Source organism: Pezoporus occidentalis, unplaced genomic scaffold (assembly GCF_034315485.1).
Source record: "Pezoporus occidentalis ecotype Australia unplaced genomic scaffold, CSIRO_AGI_Poc_V1 ctg16, whole genome shotgun sequence".
In the NCBI taxonomy this organism is placed as follows: Eukaryota; Metazoa; Chordata; class Aves; order Psittaciformes; family Psittacidae; genus Pezoporus; species Pezoporus occidentalis.
The window spans coordinates 3,867,110-3,890,611 of record NW_026913425.1 but is presented as its reverse complement, the minus strand read 5'-3'; the positions used below and the strand labels follow the sequence as shown (position 1 = coordinate 3,890,611).

The 23,502-nt window shown below is 35.0% G+C and overlaps 1 protein-coding gene across 5 annotated transcripts in view; it reads right to left on the bottom strand.

Annotated features, from left to right (window-relative positions):
* Positions 1-1,965: 1,965 nt before the first annotated feature.
* The window catches only part of AP3B1 (adaptor related protein complex 3 subunit beta 1), a 169,388-nt gene continuing 147,851 nt past the window's right edge, over positions 1,966-23,502 (bottom strand). For 3 of the 5 annotated variants that reach the window (XM_062612402.1, XM_062612401.1, XM_062612405.1), the window contains 3 exons: positions 20,960-21,057; positions 15,660-15,798; positions 1,966-2,727 (listed from right to left, as the gene is read on the bottom strand). In XM_062612402.1, the coding sequence (XP_062468386.1) occupies positions 2,574-2,727; positions 15,660-15,798; positions 20,960-21,057 (391 nt within the window). In that variant the 3' untranslated portion in view covers positions 1,966-2,573. Of the gene's footprint in view, positions 2,728-14,258; positions 14,909-15,658; positions 15,799-19,821; positions 19,857-20,959; positions 21,058-23,502 lie in introns of those variants that run through there. The other 2 variants (XM_062612403.1, XM_062612404.1) reach the window with 2 other exon arrangements.

Here is a 23,502-nt window from a genome sequence, read left to right as displayed (position 1 = left end):
CCACTCCCCAGACTAGACCTTGATATAATTCCCTAACCATCTTAGCAAAACCCACCTCAACAGTCCTGCATTGCCTTGCTCCTGTGCCCTGAGTCATGCATGCAGTTGTGTTCCAAGGCTGCCCAGGTCCACATTCTTGCAGAAGCACATAGTTCTTGGTGCACAGCTCTTGACTGAAAAGCCTGCCCACAGAGGTAGGAGCTGCTGATACATGGTACAAGCATATCACTCAATTCTAGACTGCAATTTAGACTAGTCATCTACTTCACATCCTAATAATATGCCTCTGTAAATGATAAAAGTATGGAAGAAATTGGGTAAAAATAGCACACAGCAAAACCAAGAAGCTATTGTTAACTGCTGCTAACTGGCTGAATTATGACAGAGTGCAACTTCCACTCTAAGGACATGTACATATGTTCATATTTATATTCCTGAAGAGCTTTATTATGTACAGGAATATTTTACTATTTAAGTATCTGTCTTTAAATAAAGTTTCTCTCCAAATTACTATTTGGGGAAGACAGCATGAATTTTCAAATCACACAGCCCAGATACCTGTATTGAGAGTTACAGAACCATTGGACCAAGTCTGAAAGTGCTGAAATGTGTAAATTAATACCAGAAACTCCCCAAACATCCTACACGCATTTCTGGGCTTCGCTACTGAAGTGTATAACTTACTCTAGGGAGGCAAAAATTACTCAGCACCATGTGCAGCTTAGAGAGTATTAATATGCTTTCCTTTGACTTAACACTGCTGAAAAAAAACAATTCATGTTTTCTCCTTTGCAAACATGACTGAAGCTTTCGAAGTTGTCTCTTCCCAGGAAGTGTGGTTCTACACTTTTTTCACTACCTTCTCACTGAGTCTTAATATCAAACACTATCTAAGAGCAACCTGCATTTTCTCTGAGATGGCAGTATTTTCTACACTGATTAATTTTTCATGTTTGAATAACTTTTACACCACACTTGAGAATTGCAATTAAAGAAAAAACTAACTGCAGGATTAGGACTTCAGACAATAATGTAAATGTTGATTAAGAACATGTACATTTCTGTTGAGGGCATAAGATTTTTGTTTCTTTGTCTGACAAATACGAGTACATTTTGGGGGCTAGCAAAACCTAGAACTTACTTTCTCACAGAAGTGCTACTTAAATACCTAAAAAAAACCCATCCCTCTTCAGAATTTGCCAATAAACTCTGCTACACATTGGAGCTACCTTTTAGCTTTAGTAGAAAATTTTAGAAGAATTTTCTAGTGTGCAGCAAAGCAGCATTTCTGATGAAGCAGTACTTCCTGTCACCCAGCAAGCTAAACAAAACCAGCAGCACCACTTACCATCAAAGGACCATGCAAAGGTCCTGGTGACAGAGCAAGGGTACTCTTGTCAACATACCCTTTCGGTGTCATGAAAACATCTGTAGCAGAGCCATGAGTTACTAGGAAAAGCCATGCTGGAAGTGAGGAGAACCGATACAAAATGACAAAGCTCAGCATCTGCAGTCCTACCATGTACCCAGAATGTGAAGGGAAGATGAAAATCAGTGACACCCAGGCTACAGGCAGAAAACTGGGTGCAAAGAAGTTTTCATCGCTGTTGGTCCTTTCAGCCCTAGCTGAACGGAAGCACAGGTGGGAGACTTTAATCTCAGTTTACAAAAGAAATTGGTAGCAAAGATCTGAATAACTTATTAAGCTAGATGACAGTATTTGTCACAATAGTATTTAACGTAATACGCCTAATAATTAAATCAGTATTTTATGAATGGGCCAATTTGAAAATGGGCAGTTACTGGCTTCGTTTATTAACAAAAGTGTATCCACACAGCAGAGAATTAGGGTAAGAGCTGATGTGTATGTAGCAACCTACCTTGTACTTATTTTAATTACCCAGTTATATACTAGTGATTATTGTTACCAGTTCTCTACCAAAACAAGAAAGAGGAAACCTCTGCTCATAGCACTACTTTATTGGCATCTTAACAGAAATATTTCTGAAAATGGCAGTAGGTGGGAACAATGTTTTTAATAGACAAGTTCAGGTTTACAAGCATTTCCAGAAAGCAAACACCATTTTCCTGTGCCTATTGTATTTTTACACTTATGCAAAAAGCCCTCTCTGAACCACACAGTTGTTGTTTACATTGCTGGAATCTACCTGCCATTTTAACTCAGTTTTCAAGCAGTGTGATTTCCCTTGAACTTTATTATCTAGTATTTGTCCACTAAAATGGGGAAAACTATTAGGGAAGAAAGGTAATGGAGGAAGGGAGCAGGGAGCGGAGAGGGAAGGACTAGGGTAGAACAAATGGGAAATAAATTTTACAGCACAGAAAACTGACAGTAAAATACATGTTCTTTGGTTAGCAAGCAGAAAAAAAGGAAAGGACTTCCGTGCATGATAGATACACACTAGCATTCTAAAGCAGAAGACAAGAATGTCAAGAGTGTATTCTTCCCCCACTGCCAGATGGAAGGGCTATTATTATAAATGAAAGGCAGCACTAGTGGATGCCAGGCACTTTTGTTGTGTGCCAGATTCTGAAGTCCAGATGTAAGCAGGTTACCCCTGGGACAGGATAGGCTTCAGCTCCCGCAGCAGAACAGAACCAATCACAGTTTTCTCAGTGTTTACGATGAGCTGTGCTGTAGAGCTCTCCTTCAGCTCCACTGTGACTAGCATCAGTGACCCACTGTGCACAGTCTTAGCGGCAAACCTGGAGGGGAAAGGAAAAATTAAAAATAAAAATCACTGAAGATCTTAAGGTCAAAGACCGCTAATATTTTTTTCTGGAAAAGTTAAATGAGCTCAAATAAAATGCCTCCAATTTCATTAATGCATTTCAGGGGATAAACCATAAAAACCTCCATAAATACTTCAGATAGAAGTTATTCAGCATTGTGTAAATATTTCTGCATTTAAGAAAAAACAAAAAGTATCATGCAAAATTGTGTATTTAATAGCACAAACTAAACACTATTTAAATAAAATTATGTAAATTCTGATTCTTCAATTCATCTACAATACTCATGCACATTGGCAACTTGAATTCAGCTGTATGGAGTTTCCCATGGATAACTGTCATTATCTGGTGCTCTAGAGAAAACGTAACTATGTTAAACGTAGTAGAGCACTTCCAAAAGCAAAATTATTGTAGAAAAGTGCATCCTCCTGCCATCTTGGGAATTAATTCAAAGTAAACCCAGCCAAAGTTACAAACATCCAACACAATTATTTGAAATGATGGTAACAGTAAAACACCAAATAATTCTAACTGTGAATTTATCTACATAATATTTAATATAAAAATGTGGCCAATAATTATAAATATTTTAGAATTATTAAAAATCATACAAAGCAAATAAAACCCCTCCAAACCCCCAACCAATCATATAAACAAAAGTTAGGTTTAATGCACCATTACTAAATTCCAAGACATGAAGAACCCACTAATTACATGGAATTAAAAGCAAAACTAGCCTTTTAAGCACCACAATTGACTGAAAAGCCATTTTAGGCACAATGAACTTCTGTCAATCCTGTTAATTCATTCTGCATGCACAGCCAGGCCCAAGAGAGGGGAAGAGAAGGAAGAGGATGGCAACAGCCTCCTCTTGCATCTTCCACAAGGAACACACCATGGGTTTTTTCTTGCTTTTCGCCTCCCCCACCCCCCTTGATTACTTGACAACAACAAAGTTGCTGCGCATGGGCTTTTGAAAACACTAACAAGTGTAGAGCAGGTCTGTGACCCAGTCTGACCCCACTTTGCAGGGCCAATCTCCTCTCCTCTTTCTGAATGACACGTGTCTGAATCAGAGCCATCTGCCTCAATTTGCGCAACATCTTCAGCCACAATAGGACCCAGTTAGCCCTGACAACAGCTCACAATACAGAAAAATCAAACTGCTGGGCTGACAGCACGCTGTGGACTATTCAAGAGCAAACCAACTGGTCAGTGTCTCATGTCTCACAATTAGCATGGGCCTTGCAAAGCGCCTGCCCAAGCCCTTGGGGATCTGTTTAATTACCATCAACATAAAGGAGGGAGTTTATCAGGAGATACTCAAAAAAACTTCACTCTAGACTTAATTAAAATATTAGCCACTTAAGCAGGAAGCAGGTTCTCTTTAAACGAGAAGTAATTTCTCTTTTTTCTTTTTAGAATACGCATACCAAAATCTCATAACACATTATACTAATTAAGGAAACACGGGGCACTTCTCTAATGTCACCCATCACAGGTCAATCTATTTCTTTTGTCCGGATTCTAGATACATTCAAAGACCTCTCCCTTTAATATGAGGTTCTAAAACAACGTTACTATTATAAAAATTATCTACTTAGCTAGTTATATCAATGATTTCATCTATTTGCGCTGAGATGTAGAACATGACTATTTCTCTGGTTGATATTGACAGGGGGAAGGGATAATTATAGAAACAATAGTCTTATTAGTCACTTTATTTACTTAACAGTTGTGTCTTGGGACAACACAGAAGCAGATTATGTCTGAGCATGCACATAAATAGGTTGGTAGTTGGCACTCCCGCTGTGTTTCATAGCCTCGAGGCTTGATTTTACCCTCTCTTATTAAAAGCTGAAAGTGATACAAAATCAACGGTCTGCAAAAGCCAAGGTGGCCCAAAGCATCACAGATGAGTTTTGGTATAGCATTTTTACATGTGGATTTGCAAAATCACATAGTGAATCAATAGTACTTTTCCATACATCTGAATAAAACACATTAAATCAATAAAATGTGAGTTTGTATGTGGTTTGCAAGATGCAAAGGGTCTGATACTGGGATGATTTTACACAAAGCATTAGTATGCATAACTAGCATTGGCTAATTGGTTTGTATCAATGGTCACCGATCTGGAATTGCTTGGTGCAAAAAAAAGAATTGGAACAACACAGGATGACTTAGTTCGCCATTAAAAAGGGTGTACAGATGAACAGCCACACAATGGGTTTACCACTGATTTTGAACTCTAGAAATCAAACTCTGTTCCTTAAAATAGGGAAGATAGTTTTGTTTATAAGGAGAGTAATAACACAAATATGCATGTATGATCTCTGAAACTGAACAGAGTTATAAAAGGATGAAGCAGTTGACCTTCAGTTAGAAGACACCAAGAGTAAAACTGATTTGCTAAATATTTAGATACTTCATAAATACTGCCACTGAAGGATTTGGTTAGTAGTGTTTTTTAACTAAGTACATGTTACTGCATTTCTATGCTTACTCTTAAAAAGCCCACCCGGATTTTCCAAAATATGTGTTCTGCTCAGCAAAATGCTTAGACCAGAAAGCCATTAAAAAAAAAAATATCTTTCAGCAGCAAAAAATCATCACTCTAATAGTATACTAGATATTTATTATTTGCAAGAAACTTTTATTTTTCCCACAAGGTCAGTAATTATTTTTTACTTTTTCTGAAAGTTGATAATGCCTTAAAGGTTAGAATTTGAATTTAAAAAAAATTGTAAAAAGATAATAAAACCTATCAGAATTCATACAATGAAATAAGCCTTGGAAATGGCCCTCCAGTGCATTAAAATCTAACTGGTAAAGTGGTTGGTTGTAGGTCCAAAAGGACTTGTCCTATGGACAACTCTTAGCGTATGACACTATATAATGAACATGGTTCTGTTGCAACAAATGATGCATCAGTGAACATGAAGAAAACAGAAAGTAAATGAGAATACCATTAAGAAAACAGAACCAAATATTTACTAATAATTTGAAGATGGTTCTTTCTGCTACACTGGAGTTATTTTCTATTTTTCTTTCTGTAATAATATTAATTAAGAAATTGATTTTACTTAATAAAAATTATTCAGGAAGATTTGCAACTGTTAATAGCTTTCCCATTTAAAAAAAAAAATCAAGACAGATTAGACACATAACAATGAGAGGTATATTTTTCCAAATATATTCATTTATTTTAAATGAATGTTAAATATTCTGAGGCTATGTGACATAAAAAGAAAAAAAAAAGAGGAGTTCACAGATTATTTTTCCATAAATACAGTACTTTTCAGTAGATAAGGAAATATGTATTAAGAATCAATTCTAAATCAAAATCAAGAAAGGACTGTATATTTTTAGAAAGTCACTTGTCTTTCAGGAGTTAAAAATCAAGTACACATTCTTGGTCACTTTCTATGAAGGTAAGATTTGTTAATGGTTATCACATAGAAATATTTGATATATAGTTGATATAAAGGGAAACGAGAGAGCACCAGTGTTGTGGTTTAACCATACAAGGTTTAATACCATTCAATGGTATTAACCATACAATGGTTTAACAATCCAACAGTTTAATGTCACAATGTGACAGCATTTGCCAAACACTGGCTTTGTAATGATGACTAGCCTAACCACAGACTAGCAAGTTTTTCCCTTTACTTGTGAACAGAGGATAGCTACAATATACAGGAAAGGCGTTTTATAGGGAAAGGTTATGAAAAATCCACACCAGTGAGTAGACAGCAACATAGTAACTCAAAATCTCCTCTTTAAAATTCAACATTTGAGAAAGTAAATTTAGACCTGAACGGTCACTATCGGGACAACTGTTTACAGCAGAGTAAGTTTGTTATGCATAATTCAACAGCATTAAAGCATACATTCTCTCCTGTCGCGTGCTCTTCTCTGTTTTTTCTTTTCAAGCTAAGCTTTTTCCTTTTTTCTGCTTACCAGAAACAGTGATAATGGCCCATGGAGGCTAAAACTTTTTTTTTCCATTGCCTTTCCTTTAAATCTTGTACATGAAACCTTCAATTACTGCCTGCTGAAGCAGACAGAATCCTATTAGTAAGAAAGACAATCAGAAGATGCAATGCCCTGCCTTAGCTGTAGAAAAATAATTAGTCCAAAGTTGACAAATGTGTAATCAAGTTATGCAATAAATATATTCAGAAGGGATGAAAAAAATCAAACTGCTGTGAATTTGTCTTCAATTTGTAAATATAGGAACGAACAACTGGAAGTACCTCCCAGTCTATTAATTGGACAACAAAAATATTTACATTTTTATTACTCTGAATCTTCACCTTACCCTGATAAATTCTATCATGTACAGGTTTGACTCTGTAATTAACATTTGATCTAAAAATTGGCTAAATTACTAATTACCTGTATTCATTCTCTGTGTAAGCATTAGAACATGAAAAAGAACTGTACATAATAGCATTACTATGTATGAGTTCTGACCTGGCGATAGAGTAGCTTAATGCTAAAATGTAAGCAGAAATATACTCACAAAAAGAAGGATTTTTTTTTTTTTAACCTGGTAATTTTAATATCTTGGAAAAAAACCTTGTCTAACATTGGTTATTATTAATAAAATTTGATTAATATTTATGTTAAAAACAATATTACAACTGACATCTTTTTTCTAGTATGTCATGTGATCTTAACACTATCTTAGAATAAATTGTTCAAAACACATAACTCATTACCATAATGCAGTTATTACCAATAGTAACTATTTTTGGTTTTAATGAAATAATGAATTTGTAAGGTAAATTGCAGTCAAACCTGTACAATGTTTTTAAAATTTGTAGTTCTATTGCAAAAATAGGTTTTGCATTTGTCCTCAGCTGCCAGTGAGCAGTTGCACTGTACCTCTAAAAAAGATGCAGGAATGCAAGCGAGTTTTCTAAACTTAATGTTCAACACACAGCACTACTACACATGTTCAAAAGTATGCTGCATGAACTTTTTATCATTCTCCAAATTTACCTTTACTTCAAAAATTCCAGCATTTTTATATGTTGGTATTTATACCTCTTCCCCAAAACTTCAATAAGCTAAAAGCTTGAATCAATATATTTGGTCCTCACCCCTAGAAAAATACCATTGTAATTCTCAATCTATTTTGTTTTTTTCATCTAGTTTATTCTTTTTATTTTCCTTAAAGAATCAGGCATTTAGTATGGTAAATATTTGAGAATTACATAAGTCCATTTTTTAAACCAGGCTATACATTTTAATTTGCAGAAAAAATCATTTACTTCCAAGAAAGTAAGCTACCTTACAAAAATATATGAAAATATTAAAGCTCCTCAGACATCTTTCAAATCAAAGATATTCTTCTGTTTGGTTAGATTTTTTAAGTGTTAAATGTTTTCCCTTTAAACAACTGGCTCAGAAGATTCCTGTTTGTTTTCCAAAGAAAACGCTGCACGTATTTTTCACATTACAGCATTCAGATACAAAAGCAGTGCTGTCCTCTAGTGGACAGCAAATAAGCAAGGCTAGAACAATCTCTTTTGATTAACCTCCTATCTAAAATGACTCACTCATATACTTCTAATATTTAGCTAAAACCTGATTTTCCCAAATTATTTTTAAATTTTGCAATCCACATGCAAGCTCCTTAAATACAATAATATATTACAAATGTTAAGGGCCTTAAAATGATGACATCTCTTGATCAAGTATTTTGTACCAGTTAATCAAAACCTTTACGAGCTGGTAATATGTGAAAATTGTATTAATACATATAGGGCCCCTCTTTAGCAGGGAGAAAAGTCTGAAGGTTTGGAGCATTAGGATTTGATTAATTAAGGAGTATCTAGTAAAAAATACCGAATAAGTACTTTCACATTAAAAATATGTTTTCATTTTCTCTAGAAATAAAAATGTTTACCTAAGAATAGTGACTTATCAGGAAGACTTTTAGTCCTGTCTGGCAAAAAATCTTAAAAAAAAAAAAGAAGTAACTGTTAGCCCAGTTGGGCAGGTTAGTTTGTTTGATTTTCAGAAAAGCTAGAATTACTTCTATCATAAATCAAGAAAACATTAAGAGTTTACAACTTCTGGTTATGATGAAGGCTGAAATACTGTGGATGTGGATATACTATAATCTTTAAAATTCTGTCTCTTATCGGTAAAGGCTACCAGAGAAACTGCTTTGCCTAGAGTATTTAGCTAATTAATTCCTACTTGAAAAATTCGGAAGCAAAACCAAGGCTCCATGTCTACTACAACTTTATTTACTCAGCTACTCATTGCAGCTTTCTAGAAGAGGAGAAAAAGATGACTGAGCCCCACAGATAAGGAACCACAGAAGCAGAACAGTCCACGTAACTGCGTCAAAGGAGCTACTGCCAGAGGGAGATTTCACTTCATTTAAGCTCTCCGACAGGCCCATGGCTTAGTAAAAATCTGAGGAAAGATTTTTGAGTGCACACAGCCCAGAAAAGGTTGTTAAAAAACGGTCTTCCTGGATCTGTAAGACCTGTTTGTCAGGTGCTGAGAACGTATGTTTGGATTCAAATGAAGTAGCCATAAACAATTTCTATTTCTAAGAAATTTCTACACTGTGTTTATCATCAATATATAGGTGATCACACTTCTTTTCTGACATTCTGGAAGCAGACACAGTTGTTAGTTACAGTAAGCTGATGGGGTCTGATCACCAAATTTCTGCCTGAGAATTCTTCCAAATTTAGTACAAATTGGAAGTTTACATACACGGTAAAATTTTCCAGGTGAACCCCTATAATGGGGTTTTCCTCAATATAAACCTACCTATACATATGCACAATCACATACCTTTTCTTCCCACAGTAAGTGTTGCTGGATTAAAAAGATGTAGGGAGGATAACTGATTACTAAGCACGCCATTCTCTGATAACCAAAATTGTCTGTAAACAAAACCCTCTTTCCTTTGAGAATCAGTCTGCCAATATACTATAAATGGGACATGACAGGTTGCAAAATGATAAAAAGGGTTGAGTACAACCAGACTGTCAGGCTGATTCATGGGATGGGGAATAAAGGCTAGTGAAAAACAAGTGTTGATCCTTGGACTTCTGATTTTCAAGCATTTTATGAAAGTTTCTATGTTGGGTCTACTTGCCTTCATGCTCTTCAGGATTTCAATGCTTATCCATTGCAGTATGCTTACGGTCATATTAAAAAAAAATTACATAGTACAGTTTTGATTTTGGTAAAAGATACCAATGCAAACCTCCAAAAGACAGGTGGAAGATATTTTACATCTCATTCAATACTTGCTTATTCACAAAAGCACACAGGTCATGGGTATGCTAAACTATGATGTACTACAGACAGTAATCTCTGAACAAAATGGTATATCTATACGGTTCAGCCAAGTGTCCTTAAAAATACAGATCCCAAAAGCAGCACAGTCACTGTGTGCAACGCTCTGTTAGCTAATTAGACCTGCACCAGCAAGGAGCAGAAGTGCTGTTTCGTACTTCTTGTTTAAAAGCTAGCTTGTTTGCAGCTAATTCAGGTATCTACTATGAAGACACACCAAGAGATTAGAATCTTCCTTCCGCAAGTTCTGGTGATCTCTAGGAAGGAGAGACAGCTATCAGAATGACAACTCTCATGATTGTAATGGAGAAGGATATTAAATTCGTTATTTTGAAATGTGAAATGGCTGTTCTGAAGCTGATTAAGGCTTCAGTGTTGAAAGGAGCTGAGGTTTGATTGTCTTCAAAACCCCAGGTTGTCGCTATTGGGTTGCTGAAATTCAAGACTTGCCTGTCTCGAATTAGAGGACTGAAATTAATGCTGTCATGTGTCTCAGAGTGCTGAGGTCAATGGTTAAGGCCATCCTGATAAACTGCAGAGAAGAGAGATGTAGATGACACCATGCTCACATTCTAACCCAACTATTTCCTGTTACTAATTGTGGATTGCTTCCAAAATACAACAGCAGCAACAGACTAGTTCAATGGGCTATTTAGTTGAGGTTGACTAAAATTTGTTCTTCATATCCAACCTGATAGGTTCAGACTTTTATCTGACTGATTGGGCAATGTACAAATAAAGTCTTTGAGAACAAAAAGCATGGAAAAGGTGTTCTACCTTACATCATTTTGTAGAGCCATGGTCACTGAGGGAAATGATCTACTAGAGTGCAATGTATCCCATTCAAGAAATGCTTCAGGAAGTAGAAGGCAGACAGGAAGTCAGTTCAAGACAGCTTGATTCTCCATTGCATTACACATTATATTCTGATGTCAATGGAATCACTCAAGCATAAAACAAAGTGAAAGAGGGAAGAAGCAAATCCAGTTTGCTTCTGATGATGCCAGCTCTGAACAGATTTTTTTTTTTGCTATATGCTACTGTGTACATATTAAAAGCTTTTGCACCATCTTTTGTAGGGAGTGGAAATATGTATTTCCCTTGTTTTCTTCCTAAGCCAATTTACCCTCAAATACCTCTCCTTCATGCAGAGAGCCTTAGACAATAATTGACAATATTTTGACTTTTTCAAGGGGTACATAAGAGCATTCAAGTCTAAAATTAAAGTTTGCAACTAGTCTTTTCAGTTTGTCACCACCTGTTGCCTTTTGCTATATTAGAAGTCAAGAAAATGAAGATTACCTATCCTGGTAGGAGGTTATGGAGCTGAAAATGACAGAAGAGGAAGATACCTAAAGAACTTTTAGAATATTCATGTGAGAGGAATACGCAACACATTTTGAAGGTAGCACTAACACGAAGGGCATTTCTGGATAAATAAGGCTTGTATTTGTTAAAATTAAAAATACTTAAAATCTTGAGTTGAATAGTGTGTTCATCTCATCACATTTTGGAATTGAAGAGAATAACCTAGAATTTATTTTTGATATATAAAACAATGAATATTATTGCCAAGATAAGAGACAGGGAACTGAAGTGATGGTCCACAGAAGAATCAACTTTGGTGGAAATAAATGTCCTTACTTATGTATTCTCTTACCTTAAAGAAGGAAAAATTCCTGGTAGACTTTTCCTAATGACAATAAACAGCAGAAATACTTCAACTGAAAAGTACCTAGTCTCTAAATGTGGTTATTCAGACTGATTTAATTCGCTGCAGAAACAAATATTGCTCTTTACATGTCTCTGTCTTTAGACATTCAAATGGTACCCACAGGTACCCACTGGTTTGAATCACCAGACAGAAGCTTGGTGCTTTAGCTGATTCTTTTTGAAATCACTTTGCCAACATCTATGTATTTCTCAACCCACTTCCAATCCTTCATTTCTTAAAATGTTTTTAACAAACAACATTTCTCAGACATTGAAAGAGCTATGCAACTGAAAAAAATACCCTAATCACTCTTGTGAAATAATATTTTAAGAAAAATACCCTTTTTTTCCTGAAGTTTTCATATTTGAGACATTATATTTTCTACAAAAAAAAAAATATTCTCTTTGAAAAGCATTTCACATTCTTGCTTTTGGCAGAAGCCTTTAAAATTGAAATAATGTTTCCCCTTGATCACAAAAGCAAGAGAGATCAATACATAGCTAAATCCTATTAAGGACATGAGAATGCACCATATGCAGCCTTACAAGGCCCAGTAATCTACTAGCTTATATTAATTCATTCCAAGAACAGGAAACTACACTTAAGAAAGTAAAATGGCATAGCAAATTTATTTTACAGATGTATGAATATAGATCTGCACCTTTGTGTTCTGATACATATATTGGCTACCAAGTTCAAAGCTTTTGCAGCTATCACTTCAAATAAAAACAGTCAGAAAAGAGAGTTTAAAACAGAATCAACTGTATTATCTGGCATTTTGTTCTACGTTCAGTTAAAAATGAAATTACTATGTTTCAAGTAAATATAAGTATTCAGCAGCCATATAGTAAAGAGAGAAAACAATGCACCTAAGAAGGTGTTGCTATACTGTGATACAGACTAATATACAGCTGATGTATTTGACAGATTTATATTTTTTTCATTTCTCATTGGTGACTGCATGCTATTCTGTTGATATTTGTTTCAAGTATTTATTTTCAGATCTTCATTATATTTGCTCTAAGGATTTTAATTGGTGCAAAAATACAATCCTAAATAGGGCTATCAATTTAAGGAGCAGTAATTGGGTCCCACCAGAATGACACTGTCTTTGTCATGAGTGCGAATACATTTAGACTGAAAAAACCCCAAGAAATACACACCTGTTTGTGTTCACTGGATACACCTGTACTAAACTAAACAATTTAATTTTGAATGCGTATACTGCATTACCAGATAATATAAATTTATTGGCATTAGACATCATTACATAGAAATACTTAAGTTGGGTATGACCAACTAAGAGGTTAATGTAATTCATGCTGCACAGTGCAAAACATCAGTTTAAAAATATTTCTTTTCCTGTGTAAAAGGGTATGTACTAAGGACTTCCAAGAAGTGAGCTCAAGTAGTCCTCACAGAATAGCACAATGAGCTAAAACAAGTTCTTGTATATAATTTTCCCCCCAAATACCACTTGCACTAAAACAAACAAGACAGACAACATGCAGAAATAGAAAAAAAATTCACTTTTAACATATTTTTGTTGAATTTGTAACTGCTCTGTTTAGGTAAAAGGTGACTCCTTATTTATCATCCTGAAATGGTGTATATGTCACATAAATAAAACATGACACACTTCTTCCATCTGTGAGATTTTGGAAGAAGAGACTCCATTTTTATTTACTTTCATGGCAGTTGATTTAATCCAAATATATGTATACTTTTATATGTGTATATGTATTTAAGTAATTTGTTTCAGAATTTTGTCTAATCTATCTCAAATATTCATTTATCTAAACCTAGGATTTACTTTAGTCATAATGTAGTGCTATTTAAAAGATGAACAGGTTCACCGCAGTATCAGTTAGTATTCCCATTCTTTCTCTCAGTAAAAACTATCTGCAATTATGACCACACAATATCTCTGAACTACAGTTACTTATGGTAAAGAAAATGAAGGGGTATTTTCTAAATGCTTATCAGTGCTGGGTATTTCTTGTAGGCTATTTAAGTTGTTATAAACAATTTTTATTGCCTGATGGATATTATAAAGACAAACTATTCTGTAACTACTGTGGCAGACTGACTACACTCTATTTTGAATCAAACCAAAACCATAAAAGAACATTTCAGGATGCTCTAAAACATTCTGAATACTTCAGCCTGACCATAATATGTTTTCAACCACTGTCTCTGAAGGAGCGTACCCAACCAGAAGTACATCTTCAATTTATTTACTGCTGGTCACAGACTCTGTTTTGTGCAAAACCCCCTTTCCTTTTTTTTTTTCTTTTTTTCCTTTTTTTTTTTTTTTTTCTTGAAAAGAGCAAGAGAAAAGCAAGATCAAATTAGGAACTTATCTACAACCAGGAAACCTTTGGTTGAGCTAGGAACTAAGCTATTACTTTTGGAAGCCTTTTCAAGACTCAGTCACAAACAATCCATCCCTATGTGGTAAGCCTCATGTGATGGATAAGGTAAAGATGGAGAACACCTGTTTGCTGCAGACACTTCAGTCTCTTTTGATTGACACTCTCACCCAGTCTTTGAATTGATACTGAGGCAGTATAAATCCCTCAGGGATGCAACAAATGAGGACTCTTTCATGGAGGAGCAGGTGTCAATAGTGACAATCATTTCAGTGCAATCGCACTTGCTGTACCATGTTTTTATGGTGAAACAGAATTTTATCATTGACCGTATCAAATACATAGGAAAATCCAGCTGGGTTAATGTTAATGCAATACAATACAAATGCCCGGTGATGCAAAAAAGACTAAATCCAACAAAGAGAAATACCAGGTTATTAGTCCTGTGTACGCTACATGATTCTCACTATTCCAAACAGCCATCTCAGTCAGCAAAATTTCAGAGAGAAACATTGTTCTTTGTTTTAAAAGAAGATATTTTGCTCTTATTCAAATAGCAATATTCAGAAGCTAAAGAGATAATTCACACTCTGGAACAGCTTTTGTAGATTCTAGGAGAAATGCATGCATTTTCTTATTCCAAGACTAGGTTAACAGCTTCCAATCACATCTTGTTGTTGCTATTTGTGTCCACTCAGTTTTCGACACATGGCAGTTTTCCTGTTTGCTCCTGTCACAAGTGACAAGGCATACAGATTCATGGGGCTAAATATTTTGAGTCAATCACATTAAAAGCTGCCATTAACCAACAATCATATCAATTCCACTGACATTCTGTACCACAGCTTTTGGATGAAATGGACTGATCGCAAGTAACATTTAAAATTTAGTCAGGACCAATGACTTTTGTGGCTGATCACTGGTTTTCCTTGCATAAATACAGGAAGGACAAAGAAATGTTCAATTTAACATTCAACCTGCATTTAAAAATATCTCCGTCCAACTAAAAAAAAAACCCAACCCTGAAACAAACACCAAAAAACAACTTCTAGGTTTAGCTAGCTGGATATCACAGGTCAAAAATCAACATGGGAAAAATAAGCTGCTTCTCACAGATGGTGCACTTGAATAAGACCACTTACTTTTAGAAACAGAAACAAAAGTAAAAAAAACCATACAGATGCTCTTAAAATTACTGTGCTTTAAATGGCTACATTTTCCCTTTGAAACAAAACCACGAAGGGACAACTCCCCCTAACTGTGTACAGTACAGTCTAGATATATACATTCAAATGAAGAGCTAAGAGTACTTAGGCTCAAGTTAATACCTGCTTAGGGTTCTATGTTGCAGCGTAATTGGGTATTTCATCTGTTAAAGGTGTGGATAATAAATTTTTCCCTAATACTATCAAATGTTGACCAATTTTGAACTAACAAATTCATATTAAAAGATGGTTCCACTATGAATGATGTAATCTTACCTGTGTATGTTATCTTGACCAGAAGGGACTACACCCAGGTTTGCTGCTTTCACTAGCTTCTCTATTATTACAAGTCTAGTAGAGTTCTGTGGAGCAACAGCTATTGTAGCAGATGTCTCATTCATTCCTGTCAGCATCCCTGAAATGTTAAGTATTTCGTTGTGAGTACTTTAAGATTTGCTTGCTTATTAAACATAAAACCAAAAGACTTCTAAGCAAAAACACACATTTGCATTAAAAGTTAAACCATTAGTCAAGAAAACAATTTTGAAATAAATTAATTACATTTGTTCAAGGTATTACTTGTAATGCCCTATAATTACTAATAACTGAACAATGACATATGATACTAATACAACTGTGAAACTAAGATGGCTCTGTTTTACAAAAAAAGTGTACCTTAAAAGAAGAATGCAAACATAAATTAAGTAAGACTGATTTGGAAAAGTTCAGTTTAAGTAAGAGCATATACAAAGACATCTTCTAATATTTCAATTATAAACCCACTGCATTTAATTACAACTTAATATCCAACTGCTAAAAATAATCTTGACATTCAGACAGTAGTCACTGGTTCAATTAAGTTCATAAAGATCAAGTCATTGCATTAGAAACTGGGAAATTCTCTAAAATGTTACCATAAACTATTTCATTAAAATAATTTGAATATCACTACAAAATGAAACAGAAATATCAATATTGTATCCAAACACATAACAAAAAAAAAGTAAAGAAGGAAATGTTGATCAAGGACATTTTAACAAAAACCTCCACTTTCCTATCAACATCCATTGCTCTGAATTAATGATTTGCTGGATGCTCATGTTGATTAAAAGCCAATAGTAACTACAACTTAACACTCTGTGTGTGATTTTACACTATGTTCAGAAAATGCAGGTGAAAATGCAGACAAACAATGGAGCAAAGTGCTTTAGGCAGAAATACGAAGCATCTGAAATCCACAATAACATTAACAATGAAAACAATGCAAAAGTCTCAAAAGGGGAGTATTTTAGGGCTGCACATTCGGTTCTAATCCAGTGCAAACGGCACTAAGGTGCTTAATAGAGCAATTAAAAAAATAAACCAAACATTTTTATGCCACAGAATGTCCATTAGCTGCTGCCACAAAATAAGAAATATCAAAGTAAAGATGGAACAGCTCATAAGTAAATAATGGGCTATTTTTGAACATGATCACTTCTTGCAGAGAGCAAAAATAAGCATACAACTTCTATAAAGACCAGCTTTATCTTGGGAATAGAACATTCTGTTTCAAATTGTTTAACTTCACTGTTAGGCAAAAGCTTTAAAAACTACATATGCAGCCTAAAACTGCTTTTAAGCAGAGCCAGGGACTGACATAACACTGCTGAGAGATGCGTGTACTCATTTAGGATTTAAACCTTCTCCATTAAGCTCTATTGAAGAGCAAATGCTGAATAAATGAATGCAACTATGTTTATGTTAAAAGCCTGTTTTCCGCAGCATGTAATTAAAGGAAATGTTGTACAAAGCCAGTACTTTTGTCAAGCTCCTGTAAATGGAAAGATGGATAGCACTCAGAGAAGTGAATGCATTGCTTCATATTTAACCTTAACACTCTTGTCATTAATGGTTTGTCTAACTTGTTCTATAAAAGACAAGGTACTGCTCCATTGAAGTAAAATTAAAAAAATCAACTAAACCATGCTTTTCAGAACAGAAGATTCATTATCGTCAACTAATGTATTGGCATAAAGCAAAGTAACATCCTATCAAGTAAGGCACACATTCAATCTGCCTTTTCACCCCCCTTTATTTTTAACTCATGCTGTTTTATTGTTATAGGCAATTTGTACCACTCAGCATGACAGTGTAAACTGAATCAAGATTAATTTACATGCAAAAGAACACTTAGGAGAGCAGCATGGTAAGCAAATGTATTGTCTCGATTGCTGAGGTGGAAAAGAACCTGGAAAGAAAAAAGGATGCTCTAATTAAGGGGCATCAAATATGATTGCTCATGGTAGTCAAGGGCCAGAAAATAGTAAATGTCCAACCATTTAAAGAATTAGCATCTTGCTTGTTAGGAAGACAAGTTGGATATATAAATCTTAATGAAATTAGGTAAACAATTTGTTTACTTAACAAAGGTGTTTTTGTGTTGTTTTTTAAATGTGAATCAGGTATACACATAAAAAGAAAAAGATAATTATTTTAAAACATGTTGCGGTGGGAGGGGAACAGTCTTTATACTCTAAGTAGTTTTTACACCTTCATAAAAATTCTGATAGATATCCAGTTATAAAAACCACATGCCACCTTCAATATTCCTTGAAACTTCAGAATCTGAGAGAATTCTAGTGAGAGCATAGAGCAGCAATTACTCTGGGTTAACTAACTGATACAATGAAATAACTACAACTTTTTAATAACAAAAGGAAGTGAAATTGGAACACTTACACTGGTAGGTAGCAAGGTATGTCCAAGTTAAACTAGTTCTACTCTGAATTAAGGCAAGTGGAGTTTTGCTATTGTTTCAAAAATCAGCACAAGTGAAAAATTTGGTAGAGAGTTTCCAACAGTACCTGAATCAATCATGCAGAATTACTGCTACAGAAACTGGACTTCCCACGGGGATGTGATGTAAACCAACATATGTATATGTGTATATATATATATACACATACATAGATATATGTAAACCAGGTAAAACTAAAGATCAGTAAAAGTATTTAAACAGAAAAGAGTAGTTTGGCAATACCATTTTTATCCACTGCTTCCAAATTGTCAATCACAAGATCAACCGCTAACTCAGCTGCTGCTCTGGGGAATTACCTCATCGGAGGATTCCCCGGCTCAGGAGGAAAGGGAAGACCGTCTATAAGGCTAAGCATTATCACACAGCATGGGGATAAATTCAGCTTTCTAGGTTCTGCCACTACCATCATACAACCTTCACAGCCATGAATATTCAATAACCTATCTGTTCCTCACTCCTTCTACCATTAGGAAGAAAATGGAGAAATACAAATGTAAAAGACAATGCAAAACAGCAGAGTGTAAAGATATGTAGCAATAAGCTGTCTTCTACATAGCAGTATAATACCAGCTATTTCCTCTTTAGCATTCTTATTAGGTTACACATGCGATTAATTGTAAAAATCCCTAAAACCCATATGTATTCTCATTCTCCCCAATTATAATCTTGCATTTCTAATATTCTCCTCACTCTTTCACTATTTTTTACCTATTTGTTCTGGTTGTGAATAAAACAAGGCATCTCCAAGTACAAGACTTGAAACATCTTATGTCCAAAACAAAGACAAAAACAAAAAAAAAAGTAAAAAGAAAAAGCATGACAAGTGAAAACCAAGTTATATAAATCAGATTCATTTGGAGAATACAGACAAATTGAAGTTAAACACAAAATAGAATAATATATACCAACTTCTAAATTGCTCTGCATTTATTATTGTAATTTGGATTTTTCACTTAACAAGATCACACAGTAATACTTCCCAAATGCTAGCTGCTCCTAGATCTTTGTAATAAATAGTTACGTAAAATTTAGAACTGAGACCTCTATTACCATGAATATTCTGAAACAGCTGATATCTTTAAGAAAAAAAGATGCAATAGAAAAGGTTTTTAAACCTGTGGTAAATTTGCAAGCATCAAGTCCTGCATAAAAGAATGAATTCAGGAAGACAGAGAGAGCGATACAGAAATGCCAAGAGACCTTCATGGATTTACAAATACTTCATATAAACAAATTTTCAAATAGCTTTATTCAGAGTAGCCTTTCTGCTCTATTAAACATAGCAAACAGCTGCCAGATTTATTCAGACAAATAATCAACAACCATAGAAGTAAAATGGCAGAAGAAAAAGGAATTTTGGCAACAACTCCACAGAGGACCACAGTTATTCTCCAAGTACACTTCTTCTTTGTGCTCGTGGTTCTGTACGGCCAGTCAGGAGGAAAAAAAGCCCTCAGTCACAGTAAAACATACAAAAACTCTATCAAAATATCACAAAGCAAGCAAATATAAAAACAAGGCAGGGGAAGGGGAGGGAGAAGCACAGTAATCTGCCTTCCTTTCACTACAACCTCAGCTACGATTTTTAGAAGGGAACAGTTTAGAATAAATGTGCCACAGCCTCGTTCAATCACTCACCTTGGTTTGCTGAGCAGGTATAAAGCAGAGGCAGGCTTTAGCCAGCAAAGGGTAAGAACAGCAAATAAGTATCAATTGGTTAAGAACACAAAGCACAATCCTAACTTTTCAGTACAGCCATAAGCTTAACTGAAAATGATCTAGGCAATATTTATCTTTCTTAATAATTCAAAAATACAAATGCAAGAAATGCTCAAAAGCAGTGATTAGTAATACATAGCGTTACTCATTGGTGTTCCTGACTGCTTGATGGATATACCGAGTTTCTGAGCCTTACACAGCAATGAGACAGGATCCCATGGGTATATTCTCATCTCAATGTGAAGAGATTTACACATGTAAATCCCCATACATTGAGATAGATGAGTAAACACTATTATGTTTGAATGCATGCAAAATGTAATAATTTCTATTTTAAAATATCCAAGAATCACATCCAAATTAAGGGTAGCAGCATGGACTATTCCATTTAACACACAGGAAAAGCTAAGTACAATTTTCTCTAATTATTTTTATAAAATATTGACGTCACTAAAAGCTCTTAGCGAGGCTTGTGTTTGGACTAGCATCAGAAACTTACATTCTTAAAAGACTCAACATTAGGAGAATGCAGAAGTACATAAAACATGTCACCTTTATACAAGAGTATTCCAACAAGAATATTTTTTATACGAGGTGTTTGAAAAGAAAATTATTAAAATAATCTTCAAAGTAGCCAAGGATTAGGAACACTAAGAATATTTAAGCATAGCCTTGGAATAAAGGCTTGCAAAGACAGGCACCATATCAATGAATATATTTTATTTCTTTGAGCTGTGGTTTCAACTTTCTGCTTTACTGCTAGTAGGAAAGACATTCTCACTTCATGACAAAAGCCAAGACTCTCAGAGCCAGAAGACTGTTTCAGGCTAAAGGGTGGGCTTTGTGCTTTTACAGGCACACTGAAAAGCTGTCAAATACCACTGTATAAACTTTTAAAAAGATTTTAAAATTAAATAATTAGTACTGGACTGAGTACTAATGGAGACTAACGCAAACAGCTACACAGGAAACACTTGCTGTATGCTCGGAAACTGAAAGGCACACAGCCTTCTTTTCATCCAAAGACATTTATTGAAGCTACTGAAATATTTCTCACCTTGCTCCTTCTTAAAGTCTTTCTCTGACATAGTGACAGGCAAAAGCAGCTCTCCAACAGGGGGTTGAATGCTAACATTGAAACAGTCATCCTTTGTGCTGAGAAAACAGAAATTACAGAGTATCAACCAAGTGCTTCAACAAGGATTAATACATACTTACCAGCTCCAATTTTACTATGGAATCTCAAAACAGTGTAATAACTACCTGAATGATTTCTACCTTGTTAATCCAAAAGCCTGCTAATTTATTACATAGAATCATCGAATAGTTAGGGTTGGAAAGGTCCTTAAGATCATCTAGCTCCAACCCCCCTGCCGTGGGCAGGGACACCTCACACTAAACCATCTCACCCAAGGCTCTGTCCAACCTGGCCTTGAACACCGCCAGGGATGGAGCATTCACAACCTCCCTGGGAACCTATTCCAGTGCCTCACCACCCTAACAGGAAAGAATTTCCTCCTTATATCCAATCTAAACTTCTCCTGTTTAAGTTTTAACCCGGTACACCTTGTCCTATCACTACAGTCTCTAATGAAGAGTCCATTTCAATAAAGCTGATCCATTTTATCCAGTATAAATGTGTATTAATAGAGCATGCATGTTCTTACGTTTCTGAAAATGTAACTTTTACTCATATTAATGTTTATTTGCAATCTATAAAGCATCACACTCAAACTAAATGATTGCAAAGGACAAATTATTATACATTTTACAATTCCTTTAAAAGAACTGTTATTCACAAATCCCACCATCAACAATAGCTGTCCCAGAAATACAGCTAAACCTAGCAAAGGTATAACTTCAGACAGGAAGAATTATTGTTGTCTAAAAAAACCCAAACAAGCCAAACAATTCTGGAGTAACAAAACCACACAGTGTACTGGCCGATGTAAAAACACACTGAGAAACAGCAGAATTTGAGGCAGTTTTCGTAATGCCAGAAGGGTAAAAAAAACTTTCTATCAGTAGTAGCATACTACTATCAAGTGCTATAGATTCCTTCTTAAGAAATGAATACCATACAGTGAACTTGCTCTCCCTACTCATTCAATTATCCAAGTTTCCAACTATCGTATCTTGGAGTTCTCCAAGGCTATAGAAACTCAAGATACATTAATTCTGCTATATTTGACTAACTATACCATAAAGGATTAGGCTAACAATTCAGGATCAGTACATCCAGTCAGAATTTTTGTTAATGCTTTGAGGCATGAAAAACCTTTAGAAGAGAATACTTTTTTTTTTTTTTTGTGATGAACTAAACATCAATACATATTGATGGCTGATATGCCTCAGATATCCTACTTAAATATAATGATACAGTCATTAGAACGTAAGATATATTTCATCAACTAATATCCATGGTATTTAAATTAACCTCGAAGTGATTTTTTTATAACTCTGCAACTTAAACATACTGAAAAAAAAAGACTGATGGAAAAAACAGTACTAGATCACAAATATAAAAAAGGTATCTCTCTACCTCCTAAAAATGCAAGACAAGCAGCTTGAAAACAGGAAAGCATTTTATGGTCCTATTATTTAAAATTTTAATACTTACCATAGTTACCTGATTTCACAATTTCACAAATGCTTAGGACTAGTACATTCTTACTTTCTGACTTCTGAAGTGCTATGATTATGCTTATGTATTTCAAGCATTGTTTTTTCAAATGAAATTCAGAATTATTACTAATTTTGTTGAAAATCATAGAATCACAGAATAGATGGGGTTGGAAAGGCCCTTAAGATCACCTAGTTCCAACCCCTCTGCCATGGGCAAGGACACCTCACACTAAACCATGTCACCCAAGGCTTCGTCTAACCTGGCCTTGAACACTGCCAGGGATGGAGCATTCACAACCTCCCTGGGCCACCCATTTCAGTGCCTCACCACCCTAACAAGGAAAGAATTTCCTCCTTATATCCAATCTAAACTTCCCCTGTTTAAGTTTTAACCTATTACCCCTTGTCCTATCACTACAGTCCCTGATGAATATCTGGTAAACATACATTGAAACAATTCCTTCAAACTTGGCTAGTATTTCCTCTATAAAGAATCGTTATGAGGAGCTGCTTTTAAAAAATTGCTTAGCTAACAAATTCTCACTTTTTTTTTCTCCATATACTACTTTAAATACTGTCTACCTCTCAGGCCATTAGCATGCTAGAGGAGCATGGATTGTCTGAGTAAATAATATTTTTTTCTTTAATTTTTCCTTGGAAAACTGACCAGGATCTCCATCACCTTAGAAGGTGAAGGGAAGGTCTTTAATCAACTGCCTCAAAACTTTTTGCTGTTTATAAATATACTGCCTGGACTATGTGACTAAAACTTGCAACAACGTTTTCAGTGGTATTGTTTAACTGATTGTTTAACCAATGTTATCTTTCATATTAAAGCAAGACGCGCACTACATAATTCACCATAACACAGATAAAACAGCTTTCTGTACAATGTCCTCCATTGACTGAACACGCCAATTGCTCTGAATTGCTTATAACAAACCTTTTACAATAAGAAGGAATAAGAGCATGAGC